Here is an 18381-nt window from a genome sequence, read left to right as displayed (position 1 = left end):
ATCTGAACAAAGTGCAGTAATGGGCAGGAAAAAGGACGTTTTACACGCTGGCTGTAATGGTGGGTTTTCGCGCTATATCGTCCTATTCCAGGCGCATCCCACAGCATTAAAAATGCATTCCCGGGAAATTCGCCGGATCACTGGCCACCTGCCATCATCTCAGGCCTTCAGTAATCTGCATGCCATATTTAAAGGATGCCTATGCACAGAACTAGCACTCTCTAAGTTATCGGAAGCTGCTGCAAATCCATGGATGCCAAATGGAGGAAACATGCTGCCCCCAAATTTAGACACCTGTCTCGAGTGCCTACTGGACACAATGGAGGCCTGATGTGAAATCCTGTACCCCTGCTCTGGGCAAAGACCAGCAAGCAAGGTCACCAATCCAGCATTGGAATGGTGGCAGCGATGGTCAGCATTAACGCCCTGGACAGCCACCCAGTGCCGAAACAGGATACATGATCTCCTCCATTCCGCAAGGGTACTCTTCTCATCACTCTCAATTCACACACTCACACACCCATCACACATCCACAGGGATCGCACTCACTGCCAGTTCAAGGGACATCACCATTCACTCTCTCACACACACCTTCATCTGCTCTGCGGATTGCATCCTCATCCTGTCCATGGCAGCCCTCATCACCCACACATGCCAGGCATCCTTCTCATCTGGCCTGGCAGGCGTCCTGCTCGCACCCTCTCCATCTGTCTTCATGCAGGACATAGAAAATAGGAGCAGGAGTAGGCCATTCAGCCCTTTGAGCCTGCTCTGCCATTCAATATGATCGTGGCTGATCCTCTATCTCAATGCCATACACCTACTCTTTCCCCATACCCCTTGATGCCTTTAGAATCTAGAAATCTATTTCCTTCTTAAATATATTCAGTGACTTGGCCTTCACAGCCATCAGTTGTAGACAATTCCACAGGTTCACCACCCTCTGAGTGAAGATGTTTCTCCTCATCTCAGTCTGAAATTCCCTACCCACTATCCTGAGACTGTGGCCCCCTTATTCTAGACCTGCCCCCCAACAGGCCAGAGGAAATATCACCCCTGCATCCAGGCTGTCCACCCCTGTCAGAATTTTATATGTTTCAATGTGATTCCCTCTCATTCTTCTAAACTCCAGTGAATACAGGTCTAGTCGACCTAATCCCTCCTCATACAACAATCCTGGCATCCCAGGAATCAGTCTGGTGAACCTTCACTGCACTCTCTCTATGGCAAGTATATCCTTTCTTAGGTAAGGAGGCCAAAACTGCACACAATAGTCCATGTGTGGTCTCACCAAGGCCCTGTACAACTGGAGTAAGACATCCTTGCTCCTGTACTCAAGTCCTTTGGCAATGAAGGCCAACATACCATTTGCCTTCTTAACTGCTTCCTGTACCTGTATGCTTGCTTTCAGTGATTAGTGTACAAGGACAGCCTTTTGTGCATCAACATTTCCCAATCTATCAACATTTAAATAATACTCTGCTATTCTGTTTTTCCTACCTAAGTGGATAACTTCACATCTGCCATGTACTTGCCCACTCGCTCAACTTGTCTAAATCGTCTTGAAGTCTCTTAACATCCTCCTCACCAGTCACATTCCCACCAAGTTTCATGTCGTCAGCATTTGGTTCCCTCATCCAAATCATTGATATGTATATATTGTGAATAGCTGGGACCCAAGCACTGATCCCTGCAGTACCCCACTAGTCACTGCCTGCCACTCCAAAAGGACTATTTATTTCTACTCTCTGTTTCCTATCTGCTAACCAATTCTCAACCCATGCCAATATATTACCCCAATCCTGTATGCTTTAATTTTACACACTAACCTTTTATGTGGGGCTTCATCAAAAGTTTTCTGCAAATCCAAATACACCACATCCATGGTTCTCCCTTATCTATTCTACTAGTTACATCCTCAAAAAACTCCAGTGGGTTTGTCAAACATGATTTCCCTTTCATAAATCAATGTTCACTTTGTCTAAGCCCGTTGATGTTTTCTGAGTGTCCTGTTATCACAGCCTTTATAATACACACTAGCTTTTTCCCTACCACTGATAGGCTAACCGGTCTATAATTCGCTGTTTTCTCCCTCCCTCCTTTTTTAAATAGTGGGGCTACATTTGCCACCCTCCAATCACACACAGAATCACACACAGAATCATACAGTGCAGAAGAGGTCCTTCGGCCCATTGAGTCTGCACCAACACGTGAGAAACATCTGACCTACCTACCTAATCCCATTTACCAGCACTTGGTCCATAGCCTTGAATGTTATGATGTGCCAAGTGCTCATCCAGGTACTTTTTAAAGGATGTGAGGCAACCTGCCTCCACCACCCTCCCAGGCAGCGCATTCCAGACCGTCACCACCCTCTGGGTAAAAAAGTTTTTCCTCACATCCCCCCTAAACCTCCTTCCCCTCACCTTGAACTTATGCCCCCTTGTGACTGATCGTTCAACTAAGTGGAACAGCTGCTCCCTATCCACCCTGTCCATGCCCCTCATAATCTTGTACACCTCGATCAGGTCGCCCCTCAGTCTTCTCTGCTCCAACGAAAACAACCCAAGTCTATCCAACTGCTCTTCATAACTTAAATGTTTCATCCCAGGCAACATCCTGGTGAATCTCCTCTGCATCCCTGTATGAAACCTCATCCCGCCAGTGGTAGAGGTTTCACGTTTTCTCTATTTGCCACCCAGGCTCCTGGCCGACCCGCCAACCTTAAGGTTGGACAGGCAGGTCCTTTAATTGTTGAAATGATCCTGTCAATGGTCTCAATAGGCCATTGACAGTCTGGTGGGCCCGCAGCTGATTTTGCTGCGCCCCCGCCTTCCTGAAAATTTAAATGGGACGGGGTGACGTCGGGGGTTCCGCCCGGCATCATCCCGCATCATTTTACACGTTGGCGAGGGGGCCCCGCCCCTTGCTTGCTGATGGCAAAATTCTGCCCTGTGTCTATCCCAATTTATGTTGGGAAAGTTGAAATCACCTAATATAATTACTCTACCTCTGCAAATTGTGCTATATTTGTTCCTCGATTTCCTGCTGACTATCTGGGGGTCTATAATAAACACCTAACGATGTAGCTGCCCCTTTTTTATTCCAAAGCCCTACCCACAAAGCTTCATTCGATGCCCCCTCCAAAATACCATCTCTCCTTACTGCAGTAACTGACTCCTTAACTAATAATGCAATGCTTCCTCCTCTTTTACCCCCTCCCCTGTCTCGCCTGAAGATTCTTTATCCCGGAATGTTGAGCTGCCAATCCTGCCCCTCCCTCAACCGCATCTCAGTGATGACTACTATATCACAATTCCTTGTGCCAATCCTCACCCTTAACTCATCCATTTTACCTGTAATACTCCTGGCATTAAAGTAGAGGCCAACCAGCTTTGCCTTACTCCCTTGAAACTTAATACAGCTGTACTCCCTCTGACTTGATTGTTTTACTGTATTATGATGTGTCCCTATTCTGCTAACATTCTGTGTCCCCTCCCCCTGCCGAATTAGTTTAAACTCCTCCCAACAGCACTAGCATACCAGCCCGCAAGGATGTTAGTGCTGCTCTAGTTCAGGTGTAGACCTGGATTAAGTAGCATGTAGTAGCCTGGATTAAGACTATCTACTTCCCCTAGGAACTCTGTAGGTTCATCGTTTTCTGGGCTTCCATTTCTTGGAAGGAATGTGTTTCATAAGTATTTGCTGGTCTGCAACTTTGATTAAAATTGCTGAATTTGTAGAAATGCTTGAAATGTCTAGTTTTGCCACGTATCCCATGCCCTCTGCTGGGCAATCCTGGTGTTTATGCTGGATTTTCACACCACAGTGCAAGCATCTCAAAATGACTCCCGCCCTTTCGCCTGGTTTGGTGGGCCTTCTTATATTTGGGGCCACTGTGATCCTACCCAACCTACGGAGTCATGTGAAGCCTCGGAGCTGCCACGAATTATAACCCGATTAAGTGGTCAAAGCTTGGCCTGTCTCACATACTGGACCAATTGATCCAAAGTGAGATCACCTTTGGTCTGCAGGCAGTCAGAAAGTTTTTCATCCCAGACATCCACGACTATGTGATCACTGATTAACTCATCCTTCAGCTCCCCATATTCACAAGAACTAGCTGGGTGATATAAGTCAGTTAGGAGTAACTCAATCGATTTCCCAGGTCATTGCGACTGCTGGTTAAAATGTGTTTGTTCAGTTACTAAGTTTTTCTTCAGGCAGAGATAGGTGTCAAAGGCTTTAAGATTGGTGTCAAAGTCTGAGGTTGTCTCAACCTGCACAATCTACCTGAAGAGAACATCCACCACTGGAGCGATTGCATAGGGAAAGGAACTAATTTGAAGCTTTTGCTCTTTTTTTTTGTGAAGACCTGACACTACTCAGTACCAGAGAAAATGGCTTTTCCCTATCTCCCACTGCTGGGCTCTCTGCAGGCCCTTGAAGCTGTCAGACAGGCAGGGCAAGGGCAGGGACTGCTCACCAGGTATGGTCATCCAGTAAGCCTTGTACTTGCCCCGAAATTTTTCGATCTGCTTTCAAAGGTTTCTTCACTCTGTTGTTCCTTTGATAACACTGATATCTTTTACACTGATGTCTCCACGGTTCCCTTACGTTCTGCGCTGGGTCCTTCTGTCTTGGACTGTCGGCGTGGGACTTGTTCTTAGACTGTAGACATATTCTGGTATCTGCTTAACACTTCTTTATTATTACTACATATAAACAGGTTACAGAGTAGGTTACTTTGCTCCTAGGAGTGATTCCAACCTCTCTGTCGAGAGTCTAACACATGAGTGACTGACGGCAGTGGTACATCAGCATCTACATCGTACATTAGCATGTGCCATCTGTTAACCCTTTATCCTATACCAGAATCTTGATCGTTTCTCACTAGTTATAATATCTAATGGGCTGACGTTACTGCATGTATAATTTGGTGTCTGTCTTTGGTCAACGTTGTACTCTCACCTCTGAATCAGAAAGTCATGGGTCTGAGTCCTGCTCCAGGGCTTGAGCACATAATGTAGGCCGATACTTCAGTAGTGTGCTGAGGGAGTGCAACGTTGTTGGAGATGCTTTCCCATGAATAATTTAAAGCAACACTATGCCAACCCTCTCAGATGGAGGTAGAAGGTTGCAAGACTATTTGAAGAAGAGCAGCTTAATATTTCATCCCTCGATCAACATCACTTAATTAGATATATTATTCAATTATTTGACCAATTATTGCATTACTTATGGGACCTTGCTGTGCACAAATTGGCTGCCACATTTCCCTGCATTACAACACTTCAGAAAGTACTTTGGTGGCTTTGGGACATTCTAAGACCGAGAAAATCATGCCTCAGATATTAAGTATGTGCTCCTGGTAGGTGAGGCTCCATGCACAGAACATGGCCTTGTAAAATTACCTGTATATATTTTTTGTCATTGCAATAGGTACATGTTTCAGGTGTTTTATCTTAAAGTAAAACTTATTCCTGCGAAATAGCTGAATTATGAATGGACCTTGAAATTATACAATGTGACATTAATGTATGAACACGTCAGTGAAACTCCTCTGCCTGCCATTTTAACCACGGTGTTAAACTGTTTATTTTCAGTCCGAAAATGCTACTATTAAAATAACTAAGAGATGTGTTTCTGTACAAATTCCACATGTTTCTCACTGTGTGATTCGATAAGGCCTGAAAACTAGCACAGGGATCACGATACATGTTTACCCGCTGCCTAGTGCTTTTAATAGAGGCATTATGCAAACCTCATGCCTGCTTATTTACATGCTTGCAGTGAGCAGCCAGCATTAAACACACATTGTAGATTTTCCACCCGTCGAGGGGGGTTGTGCAGGGGTGGGCGAGGGCGGGCAGGGCCGTGAACCTGTTCAGCGTCCCCGATCGGTTGCGTGCCACCATTTTACGTGGGCAGGCCAATTAAGAGCCACCCAGCATGACGCACGCCCGGAAGCGCTGAGCACTCCATGTGCGGGCGTGGAGGGGGGGGGGGGGGGTGGGGGGTGCCTTCGCTGAGTCGGGGCTTGCGCTCTTTTGTGCACAAAGGTGCCTCAGGGAGATTAGTTTAAGTTTTAAAAAACTGGTTAAGGAAAAGGAAAAATTTTAATACATGTCCCCTCATGTAACAGTGTCAATGAATTTTAAAAAAAATTTTATTCAATTTATAAACACTTCATGAAGCCTCATCTCGCCCGTGGATGAGGTCTCATGATGAAAGTGAAGGCTGCCTGGGCTCTTCACCTGCCCGCCAACCTGAAGGTTTATTGGCTTAATTAGTTTTTAAATGGCCTTAATAGGCCTTTGACAGTTCGGAGGGTGCGCAGCCGAGTCGGCTGCATGCCCACTGAGCTGGAAATCTAAATGACGTGCGGTGACATCGGGATGTATGCCTGACGTCACTCTGTGCCATTTTACCCCACGGCGAGCGGGCCCCGACCCTGCTCGCTGAGCCGAAAATTCTGGCCATTGAGTGGCTGCCAGTCTGAGCCAGGGATGCATAATTGTGAGAGGCCAGCACACTTTCAAGCCAGCCTGCACTACTTAACGTCAGCTGTACTTCTTAAAGGGGGGTCCATTTTAATGGAACGGGTGTTGGATGTCATTCTAAGTGCAGAGCTTCCCATGCCCGTTGGTGTTGGGTGTCATGGCGGGCACGAGCAGACAACATAGCGAAACCAGATTGTGATCATCCATTCTGCCCATCAATGGCCTTTCCTGTCACCGGACATCAGGAACTTCATTTTAACACATCCGCATATCGTTACAAGCCCTGCTCGCCACAATCATCCCCCCACACTAGATCGTCCAGGCACCATGCCAACATGTTTCACAACTGAACATACGCAACGTGCACTTGGTGACCTGCACTTCACTCAGGGCTTTGAGATTTGTTTGCCTACCTTATTTCGGGCAGCGCTCTTGGTCATCAACATCAGGCTTTGCAGGCAGCACCACATCACTTTTAGGGGAGCTCATGGGCAGGTCTCTACTTACCAGACCAGCCATAAGGCAGCGGTGGCTTTTCAGTGGCTGCAGGGCTAGGGCTTTGCTTGGGGAAGGGGGAGAAGTGGCCTCAGGCAAGGGAAAATGCTGCAGGGCTAGGGCATTACTGGGGAAGGGGGGGTATCCCAGGGCGTGTTTGGGGACACATGTTGATCTGTGCAAGTGGCCTCAAGAGGGTGAGGGCTGAGGAGACAGTCTCCAGAGGAGATGAGGCCAGATGGAGGTGTGAGGGTGTTTGTGAGAGAGTGAGTAGTGATGTCCCTTAAGCTGGCAGTGAGTGAGTGAGATGTCAGTGAATGTGTGATGGGCTTGAGAGTGTAGTTTAGAGTGATGAGATGGTTGCCTTACCCTGGCAGCTCAGATCAGATCATTCATCCTCTTTCTGCACTGGATGGCCAACCTCTTCTGTGCAGGGTTGGCACTGACCACCTCAGCCACCGCCTTCCAAGCTGGACTGGTGACACTGATGGACCTTCTGCAGCCAGAGTGGGGCTAGAGGACATCACAGCCAGCTCCGAAGGTGTCCAGGAGATGACCCAGGGATGCATCACTGAATTGGGGGTGTTGCAATCTTCTTGCCTTTTGGGGCCATGTGTTCTGTGCAGCAGTCCTGGGTTGGTAACACTGAGAGGTGTGCGCATGGCTGCACTTTAGATATAGCGCCCAGCGTGAGGAAGCAGCGAGGTGACAGCATGGCGGGCGAATCAGAGGCTGCCTGCCAGCAAAACAGCCTGTTTCCTGGGAATGCATGATTAATGAGGCGGGATTGGGACGGTATGTCACGCAAACTTGCCATTGCGGCCAGCAGGTAAAATGTCCTTTTCCCCACCCACTACCACACTTGGTGCAAATCTGGGACGATTCCGCTCTAAGAGCTGAAAAAGACTCAGAAGACACAATGAGGCAAAAAGCGTGCTCCAAGGTTCTCTGAGGTAGCTCCGCAGACCTTGGTCAAGAACATCGGGAAGGCCGGAGAAGTCCTCGACTCATAAGTACCAAGGGACCCTCCAGAGAATCACAGTGAAGGCAGTTGGACCAGATATTTGTCACGGTCAATGCTAGCAGTGTATCCCTGAAGATCTGGATGCAATGTCACAAGGAGTTCAATGGCCTCATACAAATGGTCAAAGTCAGTGAATGCACTTATAAATATAATGCCATTGCAACGGAACCACTAGCCTCAGACAATGCTCAATTCGCCACCCCCCCTTCAATCACCTACCAACAATTTCTATCTACCCTGATTCATAACTCTCATTCATAGGTTCACCTTACCATCACATTGCTGCAAACCCCAGACCCACATCTCACAGCTTGCACACACCACCTATTCAACCATTATAGCCACATCATCCAAAAACATGGCACCACAATTACCGGCACACTTCTGTCTCTCTTCCTCTCACTTCCAGCTGGCCCACAACTGCAGGTGGCAGCAGCTAACCTACAGGGGATAGGCATGGACGGCTTCTTGTCTTCACCTCAATGAAGGAGGCGGTGCTTGCTATCATTGGAGAAGCCAAGACTGAGGCCTTGGTCAGTTGTAGGACTGAAAGAATTGAAGAGATGATACACTTATACCTAATACCTAATCCTCCTTCTCACCTCCCACTTGCCCTCATCTCACATTCTTTTCTGATCTCTTTGAGATGGTTTAAGCACACACCTCTTACTTCTCCCACTTCCTTCATCAAAACTCTACCCTATTTTCAGATGCCCAAGAACTGTAACTTAGCCAGGCAGCAGCACAGAAGCAATACGTGGAAGAGGAAAAAAGACTGATAATGAAGAAACACCATCACTTGCTCTCACTCTCACAGTCACTAACTCATATACAGACACTGTGCGTGCTTTAGAGGGTGGCTGAGAGGCAGCATCTGCACATGGTGAGAGACTGGGCAAGAGTGGCCTGCAGCCAGGACAGGGAGAAAGGGCATGTGCCAACTTACCAGCTGGTGAGTAGTACACGAGTCCTGCAGCAGAGGAATTCAGTTGAGGACATGGATGGAGTTGCATACAGAAAAAGATTGAGTATGCCCAATGAAATGCTCAGTACATTGGCAGGCTTTCCAGAAAGCTTGGCAGCATTATCAGGGATTACAGAAAAGTCTGAGACCAATCCTTCCACAAAGCTTTGTGCAGTGCTTGGAGCCCACTGTTTCCCACCCCCCACTGTGGAAGTGGTGGCCAACTCCCATTTGCAGACCTGACTATGATGCAGCATCTGATGGTCAATGTCTCAGCTGCCATTGCAGCACATGCAGAAGCCACACAACATTTGACTGCTGCAGCAGAAGCTCAGACTGAAGTCACGCAGGCTCAGCTTGTTGCCATGCAGGCTCAGACTACTGTTGTCATGGCTCTGGATATCAGTGCTCAAAGGGGCTTGCAGGATCTCACAGCAGCCCACCATTCTGTCTTCCAACAGATGACCAGGGGAATATCAGTGGCTTCATGGTACTTGAAGCTGCTGTCCTCTCTCATGGCAGCATTTGTAGCATCACTGCTACTCTGCCAGTGCTCTAGCTGTGGCCTGTTCACAAGTCGGCCCAGGCGGTTGCTGCTGTGTGAAGCCGGGCCTTCTTGGCTCAGAGCTGCTTGAGGTCATCCTGAAAGACCATCTGCCAGTCATCAGCCTTCCAGCAGCCTGGCTATAGCCACTGAGGTAGCATAGCGTAGAAGCACTAGGACAGGCAAAGGCCCACATAAAGCAGGCGCCAAGGGTAATTGGATGACTTTTTTATTGAATGTTGGATGATTTGATTGAGAAATTTGGTTTGGAATGTTTGCTTTGTGATGGCTTTTAATTCAGCATTGTAGGCAACAGGATACTGTGAATGTCTGCAACAGGAGGATGGTAAGGTGTATGATGGTTGTCGAATGGGAAATTGGGGTTACATTCCCTGGCACCACAGTCAGATGAGCTGATCATAGACAATGTGGCTGGAGAGAGGATGTATTTGTTGTGTTCTTCCTTTCTCTTCTTCCTTCTCCTCAGCTGCTCACTGCATACCTGATGGTAAGGGCTGTGCCCTCATGATGGTGAGGTGGTGCAAGATGCAACCAACCCCAACAAATTTGGGAATACTGCATTGCGTCTTCAGATCGGTCCAGACAACGGAAGCATTGCTTCAGCATCCCAAGGGGAATGGAAATGGCAGCATTCATGATGGGGAGTGAGTGGTCTGAACAGAGCCCTTGAATTGAAAACCAAGGCCTCCACCATGCGCCATAGCACTCCCTGTAGACTTCACCAACTTTAAATGGCAGAACGAACCATCTATCTACTTTCTATCTCCTAGCTGGTTGATGATCTCTTTAGACCGTGTTGACGGGGGTTCCTCTGTAAGCCTTTCTATTCCCAGGCTCGTGGTCCCGTTTAACCCATGAATTATAAGGAAATAAACCCATGTTTCACCCAAGGGTTCGTGTATTTAGTAAGGTTTGTTTATTTGTATGCATGATTATAAATTTAAACTGCAACACAGTTCCCCGTGATACAATGTTCTGCCAATACAATGCCGTCCTCATTCTTTTCCTTGCAGTGCAATATTGCAGCACCACAATACCCCAATATGTTAGAAGTTTGTGGTTATACAATCACATCAACATGGCCAGCGTTTGTTGATTGTAGATCCTCCTCCTGATGATCAGTCGAGCTCCCCCTTTTCTCGATTATAGTACCAAAATTTTTAAATATCTGTATTTTATACAGTTAGAGGTAATTTTCCCTCCTGTCTGAAGCAAGTAAGTGTTCCTTCGATCTTTGACTCAACTCAGTTGAGTTGGCAATCTTCCTGATGCAAAGCTCCAAACTACAAACTATTATTTAGTCTTATCAGGGGTCAGTCGTGTCAAGGTCTATTACATGGCCCTGCTGCCTTCAGATAACACTGTCTGAAAATATCTCACCCCTCACGCCAAAAATTATATCAATTTGCATTTCCTTGCACCTCTTGCTGAGCACATGTTCCTCTGTGCGATGTTAGGAAAGGGTGTTAGCTGGAGCATTGAGGTCGACAAAGACACTTTAAAAAAAACAATAATGTCAATATTAATCAGCATTACGTGCTTACTGATGTCACAATCTGCTTACTCTCCATGCTTCTGGCGCACGTACCCAGCTTCCATGGTCGTGGCTTATCCAAAATGGTTTCCGGTGTGTACAATGCTACAGGTGTTCATTTGCAGTGCAGGTAGCATTTTGCACCTGAAATGGCAGCCATATTGCTGAAAATACAGGGACAATGAATTTTGCAGTCATTGTAATAACCAGCACATTATATTTAAGTTCTTTTGAGGGAAGTTTGTGTTTAAAATGAGCCCTGTTTTAGATTTTCCTGAGTTGAAAATGTAAGTCATAGGTTAGTAGTATTAGTGGGTCACAAATCATTGAATCACCAAGGTTGACTGAGTCAGGGACTTAAGCTGAGGATCTGTAGCTCTTAATTTTACTTCTTTGTTGATGAGATGATTTATGCCTTTAAATAAGGTTATGAATTCACACGGTAATCTGAGTTTTCTTGGTAAAGGCACTTGTTACACATGTTGGGCTAGGCTTAGATATTTTCTTGGCTCAGTGCCACTGGTCCTTTCTGGAAGTGGACCCAGTGTCTTACAAAATCAGGTTTACCTTTACTAACCAATACTGACCCTGAAGATAGCATATGTTGGTGGAAGACCATAATAATGAAATCCCCCACGAGTATCTGGTAATTATTATATTGCTCTTTGTGGGATCTTTCTGTGAGCAAATTGGTAGTAGTACTTCATTTGCTCCACCGCAATATTACCAGCGGTGTGGCGTCCGATTGTCAATTTAAGGGCCTCATCACACCACAGCTGGGATTTAACCAACAGCAGGAAAGGCGCATATCAAGCGCCCAGCCCAGCAGATTTCATGCATGGGCTGGTGCTAGGCAGGGCCCCCCTGTGCCCATCGAAGGACCACCCCAAAATTCTTACCTCCCCCTCAGATTCCCCTCCCCCCACCATGTCCTCTCAAGCTTCAAGTGCATTGTCGGCAGTGGCCACTGCTCCAGGCAGCACTGCTCGAACTGGAGAGCTGCTGGCCTCTGATTGGCCGACAGCTTCTAAGGTGGAACTTCTTGATCCAGAAGAGCAGAAGCGCAATCTCCAGCCTATTAACGGCTAATTGACCATAAATGGCTGCAGAACAGCTGATGGTCCCCTGGGCGGGCTCCCCACACACACTTATTAGCTGGGGGAGGGGCAAGAAATCCAGTGGCCCATATAACTGAGCTCTAAATCTCTATCCGTTGTGTCTGCAGCGACAATGGGATCAAATGAATTCACCTCACTGTTGTCAGTTGTGAACTAGCTGGGCCACTCAGTCACCTGTAACATTTTCTGTGACTAATCTTGACATTGCCTGTCCAGGGCTTCTTTGGTCTCCTCAGCTTCGTTTTGTTTCTAGTCCAAGCAATGCTTCTATTATAAGTTGATTCTTTGCATCCTGGATATTCCTAACATTCCCTTCAGCCAACTCAATCTCTGCTGTTTAATATTTAAGGTTCACCAACATTTCTCATGTTCTGGTACTCGGATCCATATAACAATATAGGGATAACTGTCGCTTCATAAACTCTTATCTAATAGCAAGTCCAAACCTTCTTTCTGTGTCTTCTTCACAGCTTTTATGAGTAAAGTGTGCCTGGCTCAAAACTTTCATATAAGTAAATAGAAACTGCATTTCTTTCTGCATTAACCCAGCCAAATAAAATACAGTAGCTGATACGCTGCAGGGTATCATGTAATCATTATGACTTATGCGACACCATATCCACCATTGAGCTTGATGCATTAAAAAATAAAAAAGAAATATACAATTCCAGACGGTCAGATGGTTTTTGAAAGGTAACGAGTGATTTCATGGCAACGATCTATCCCTGGTTCTGATAATATTTAACGCTGTTTGCATTTCACTTTTATGATATCCTAAAATAACTTCTGCCCCAGAACATTGATAAAGTGCATAGCATCATAGGAATTGCAGGGCAAAAAGGACTAGGTCCTGTCTAGCTCGCCTTTTGCCGTCTTAGATACGAGATATACTGATGATGGAGTTGTTGACAGATGATAGTAATCAATCTCTATCAATTAGTCTACAACTGATCCAGACATGAAGCGAGGAAACTCCTGGTGGGAATCTGTGGGAAGTGTCGGACCAAAATCACTTGTTTTTCTCAAAAACCCACTCATGTCTCAAAGTATCTTTGCACTGTAGCTCAAAAGATTCATTCCTGAAAGAAATCTATCTAATTTGCATTTGAATTCATCAATACTATCTGCTTCCCAGGTAGACCGTTCCATGAAATGAAATAATGTTTCCATTGATTAGTTTTGATTGTACTGTCCTAGACAAGGTGAAACAGCTAGTCATGGCCTGGAGCCATCTAGAATCCTAAGAAGTGCAATTGTATCACCGAGAAACCTTCTCTTCTTCCTGAAGGTCATGCCCAGTTTGCACAATTGCTCCTTTTTATCCAATCCCTCAATCCCCTTAATCATTTGAGCTGCTCTCTTTTATATCAGATCATTTGAACTAGGAGCAGGAGTAGGCCATTTGGCACATCAAGCCTGCTCCACCATTTGATAAGATCATGGCTGATCTGATTATGGCTTTAACTCCAATTTACTGCCTGTGCCCCATAACTCAACTCCCTTGCCAATCAAAAATCCGTCTATCTCTGCCTTGAATATATTCAATGACCCATCCTCCACTACACTTTGTGGAAGAGAATACCAAAGACTAACAATCCCCTGAGAAAATAAAGTCCTCTTCATCTTAGTTTTAAATGGGGATCACTTATCTTTAAACTGTGCCCCCGACTTCTAGACTTCCCCACAAGAGGAAACATCCTCCCACCATCCAGCCTGTCAAGCCCCCACAGAATCTTATGTATTTCAATAATATAACTTCTCATTCTTCTAAACCCTAGTGAGTACTCTAATGACTATAGGCCCAAGCTGCTCAACCTTTCCTCATAAGACAACCCCTCCATCCCAGGAATCAACCTAGTGAACCTTCTCTGAACTGCTTCCAATGCAAGTATATCCCTCCTTAATTAAGGAGATCAAAACTGTACACAGTACTCCAGGTAAGTCTCAGCAATGCCCTGTACAGTTGTAGCAAGACTCCTCTAGTTGGATGCTCCATCCGCCTCGCAATAAATGCCAACATTCCATTTGCCTTCCTAATTCCTTGCTGTAGCTGCTTGTGATTCATATACAAGATCCCTGTGTACTACAGAATTCTGCAGTCCCTCTCCATTTAAATAAGAATTTGTTTTTCTATTCTTCCTACCAAAGTGGACAAACTCACATTTTCCCACATTATACTCTATTTTTACTCTTTCATGGGATGTGGGCATCACTGGCAAGGCCAGTTTTTGTTGTCCTGGAACAGAGTGGCTCACTAGGTCATTTCAGAGGGCAGTTAAGAGTCAAGCACATTGCTGTGGATCTGGAGTCACATGTAGGCCAAATCAGGTAAAGATGGCATATTTCCTTCCCTAAAGGGCATTAGTGAACCAGATAGGTTTTCTCAACAATTGATGATAATTTTATGGTCATCCTTACCAAGATTAGCTTTATATTCCAGATTTTATTGATTGAATTTAAAAGAGTGGAATTTGAACCCATGTCTACAACAAATTAGCTTGAATCGCTAGGTTACTAGTCCAATGACATTACCACTACACCACCATGTCCCCACTCTATCTGCCAAGTTTTTGCTCACCCAGTGAACCTATCTATATCCCTTTGCAATTCTTTGTATCCTCCTCACAACTTGCTTTCCTACCTATCTTTGTATCATCATCAAATTTGGTTACCATACAGTCTGTCTCTCCAGCCAAGTCATTATTATGCCCCAGCACTGATCCATGTGCACTCCACTAGTTACAGTGGAGTGACCCTTTATTCTGACTCTGTTTCGTGTTAGCTAATCTTCTATCTGTGCTAATACATCACCGCCAATGCAATGAGTTCTTGTCTTGTGCGGTAACCTTTTATGTGGCACCATATCAAATGCCTTTTGGAAATTTAAATACACTACATCTATCGATTCTCCTTTATCCACTTGCTTATTACATCCTCAAAGAGCTCTAATGAATATGTCAAACATAATTTCCCTTATTTCTAAATTGAGGTCCTTGTAATGCTCACAACTTTGCACTATTGCATTCTAATTATTTTTTCTAAAATTACTGTACTGATGTCAGACTTTCTGCTGTTCTAAATATTGTCTTGAAAATATTAATAAGGTATCATTACAGATGTTATGAGCCAGAATTTACTGTCAAAATAATGGTGAGGCTAAAGGCATTCAGCATTATTTGTCTACAAATCACACAGCAACTTCAGGTGAGCACAGGTCTGCGGTTAAATTTGAATATCAATAAGTTGCTGTCTGAGACGTGCCATTCCACCATTAACTTCATAAAACGGCAACTTACTGTCCCTCTCAGCATTTTATTGCTCTGACCAATGTGAAGTTTGTGTTTGCACCGCAGGTATGAACTATGGTAGAAAGTTAAGGCATGTCTATTTCATTCTAATTACCCAATATAATGACGTGATAAGTCTTAATTACTGCCGAACAACGTCTCTCGCACTGAAAATTAACTATTCCAAGCATGGAGTCTCATTCTTTCAGCATTTAATTGCTGTTGTAGATTATTTCTTAATTGTAAATTACTGTTTTTTACTTTTTCTTTCCATGTATTTTCTCCGTCTCTTAACCCAATCTATCTTTCGATCTCTTTTTATCTCTTTCTGTACCTGATTTGACATTGAATTCACTATTTTACCTTGCACTCCCTACTTTAGACTCTGCACTGTTCATTACAAATCTTCAATCTTGATTGGTTGAGGAGGTATACAGTGGGTTACTCACACAAGTCTTAGATACCATGTAGGGGCTGACCCAAAGTTTTGATCTCTTAATTGCAGCAATGTGCTCTGTGAAAGTTCGTGGAAATTAAAAAGACAGGGCAAGTCTAACTAATGGTGAGTGCAGTTCATTCATCGGTTACAGTAAATTCAGGCCCAGTGTATGTTGATGTTCTGTAAACACACAAAACCTTTGTGCAATTTGTATTAAAAGGTGGTACTGTGCAAGAAAAACACTACTGTGCATCATGTAGAGTAATGCCTCACCTTTCAGGGCATATGCTTTATCCATAGTAGTGATTGTTCCCTTTTATTATTGACATAGGCTGGGATTTTCTGGCCCCTTCATAGCGTGACCAGCCGCGGGAGGTTCAGCGGCCTGGCAAATGTTTATTTACTTTCAGCGGGATCGAATGATCCCGGCGGCGGGTGGGGCTGGAAAATCCCACTCATTGTGTAACCTCACAAGGTCATCCGGTACCTCTTTATCAGCACCAAAAAGGATCATTTAAAAGCCCCCGTTATGCTGTTTAAGTCAAAACCATGATAAAAAGTACAATGCGAAAACTCAATAATAACTCCATATTTCCATGGCTTTCCAATGTGTTCAGTCTTTTAATGTTGTTCATGTGCAAGTGTCGGGTTATGCAATTCATTAGAGGTTTCCACTGAGGTTCTAGATGTATCTTCAGTATAATATTTACAAAACATAGAGAAGGAATGTGATAGGTCCTGACTAGCAGGAAATTACCATCTTGTGTTTCTACTGTAGACGCTCCGTGCTGCTGGGAAAACCTATATGATTTTCTTTGTGGTCATCATTTTCATCGGGTCTTTTTATCTGATTAACTTAATTCTGGCCGTGGTGGCAATGGCTTATGCTGAACAAAATGAGGCCACGCAACTAGAGGCTGAAGAGAAAGAAAAAGAGTTTCAAGAGATTTTGGAAAGCATAAGGAAACATCAAAAGGAACAAGAGGCTCAGGTACGTGAGCCATTTGCATTTTTCTTTAACTGATTTGTGTCGGATGTGAGTGTTTTTGTTGCTGACTTTTATTGTCCATTCCTATTGGCCTGAAAAGATTGTGATGGGCTGCCTAATTTGTAACAGTTTGATACAACCGAGATCCTTACTAGGTGACCTTAAGATCAACCAGGTAAGGATAGCTATGTATAAGCCCGACTCAATAAGAATGGCAGGTTTCCTTCCCCAAAGAACATTAGTGAACCAGTTGGGATTTTATAACAATCCAGCAAATCCATGGTCGTTTTTACTGATTCCAGCTTTTTATTTCTAGATTTTTTAAAACTGAACCTAAATGGTCAAACTGACATAAGTGGATCACATGCTCTAGATTATTAATCCAGGTCTCCGACCTGCTGAGCACTTCCCGCATTTTCTGTTTTACCTTAAGATTTCCAGCATCTACAATATCTTGCTTTTGAATCAGCTAACTTGGCATAAGTTGAAGGTCAAACGTGATACAACCCCTGCTTTGTACAGCCCAATCCACGACTGCCTTAACCAGCTGGATCATGTTTTCAAAGCTTCATTCAATGAATGATGTGCTTTGTGCTTTATTGCATTTTGTTGATGGCAGTTGCACTGAAGGCTAGTTGCTGTAATTTAGCTTTTGTAAGATTATCAAGAAATAATTTGCTGTTGGTTGCCAGTAAATCCTAAAAGCCATTTAAATTATAAATACTTCCTGTAAATCTCTGGTCAATGCCTTGTGTAATTCCCTGTTCTGTTGGTATCCTCTAGGAAGACCAGACCCAAATATCTGGACTATCCAGGAGGAATGAGTTTCCCAGTTACTTGTTTATAAAGCAATCGTAAACTTGTTCCTTAAGCTTATATCATTTCACAATAAATAATTAACAGATCAAATTTTACTTTTATATGGTTTAGATTTTACAAGGGTTTGGTTTTTATATTTAAATGTTTATCTAAATCAAATATGAATAATTTATTTCTGTAATTAATATTTGGAGGTTTGCTACCTATTTATTCATGGGTCACCCCTTGTACACTGCACCATAAATAGGCATCAGTAGTTGAAATGAATATCAGGGGAATGGATGGCATTTTCAATGAGAACATTATCCACTTATCTCTGCAGTCTGGGTTTGAACATGTCCCAGGTTCATAGGATCAAACTTTGTTTTCTCTGTATAAGGGTCCTACATGAAATGAGGTTGGATGGTCTAAAACCAGTTCCCTGTAAGCACAACTCCAGAGCACAAAACTGGCAATAATATGGACTAAACGCTCATTCTCCTGAGAGAGAGACTCGCAGGATACTGATGTGAGAAATGTTAAAATTAACACTGGTGCAATAGGGGTCTTCAAACGCTGTGATGGAGACACCTTGTTAGGCAGATGAAACAGAGGGTTACTCTATACATAACAAACCCAACATGGGAGTAAAATTGGAAATATGT

At 44.4% G+C, this 18381-nt stretch overlaps 1 protein-coding gene across 1 annotated transcript in view; it reads left to right on the top strand.

The window, feature by feature from the left end:
- LOC121268967 (sodium channel protein type 4 subunit alpha-like) overlaps positions 1-18381 on the top strand; it is a 208334-nt gene that overhangs the window by 95975 nt on the left and 93978 nt on the right. The window contains exon 10 of the mRNA XM_041173268.1: positions 16709-16921. Within this exon, the coding sequence (XP_041029202.1) occupies positions 16709-16921 (213 nt within the window). The remainder of the gene's footprint in view (positions 1-16708; positions 16922-18381) is intronic.

This window comes from Carcharodon carcharias, chromosome 23 (assembly GCF_017639515.1).
Source record: "Carcharodon carcharias isolate sCarCar2 chromosome 23, sCarCar2.pri, whole genome shotgun sequence".
Lineage (NCBI taxonomy): Eukaryota > Metazoa > Chordata > Chondrichthyes > Lamniformes > Lamnidae > Carcharodon > Carcharodon carcharias.
Note: the sequence above shows the minus strand (reverse complement) of the source record. Positions and strands in the feature narration are given on the sequence as shown.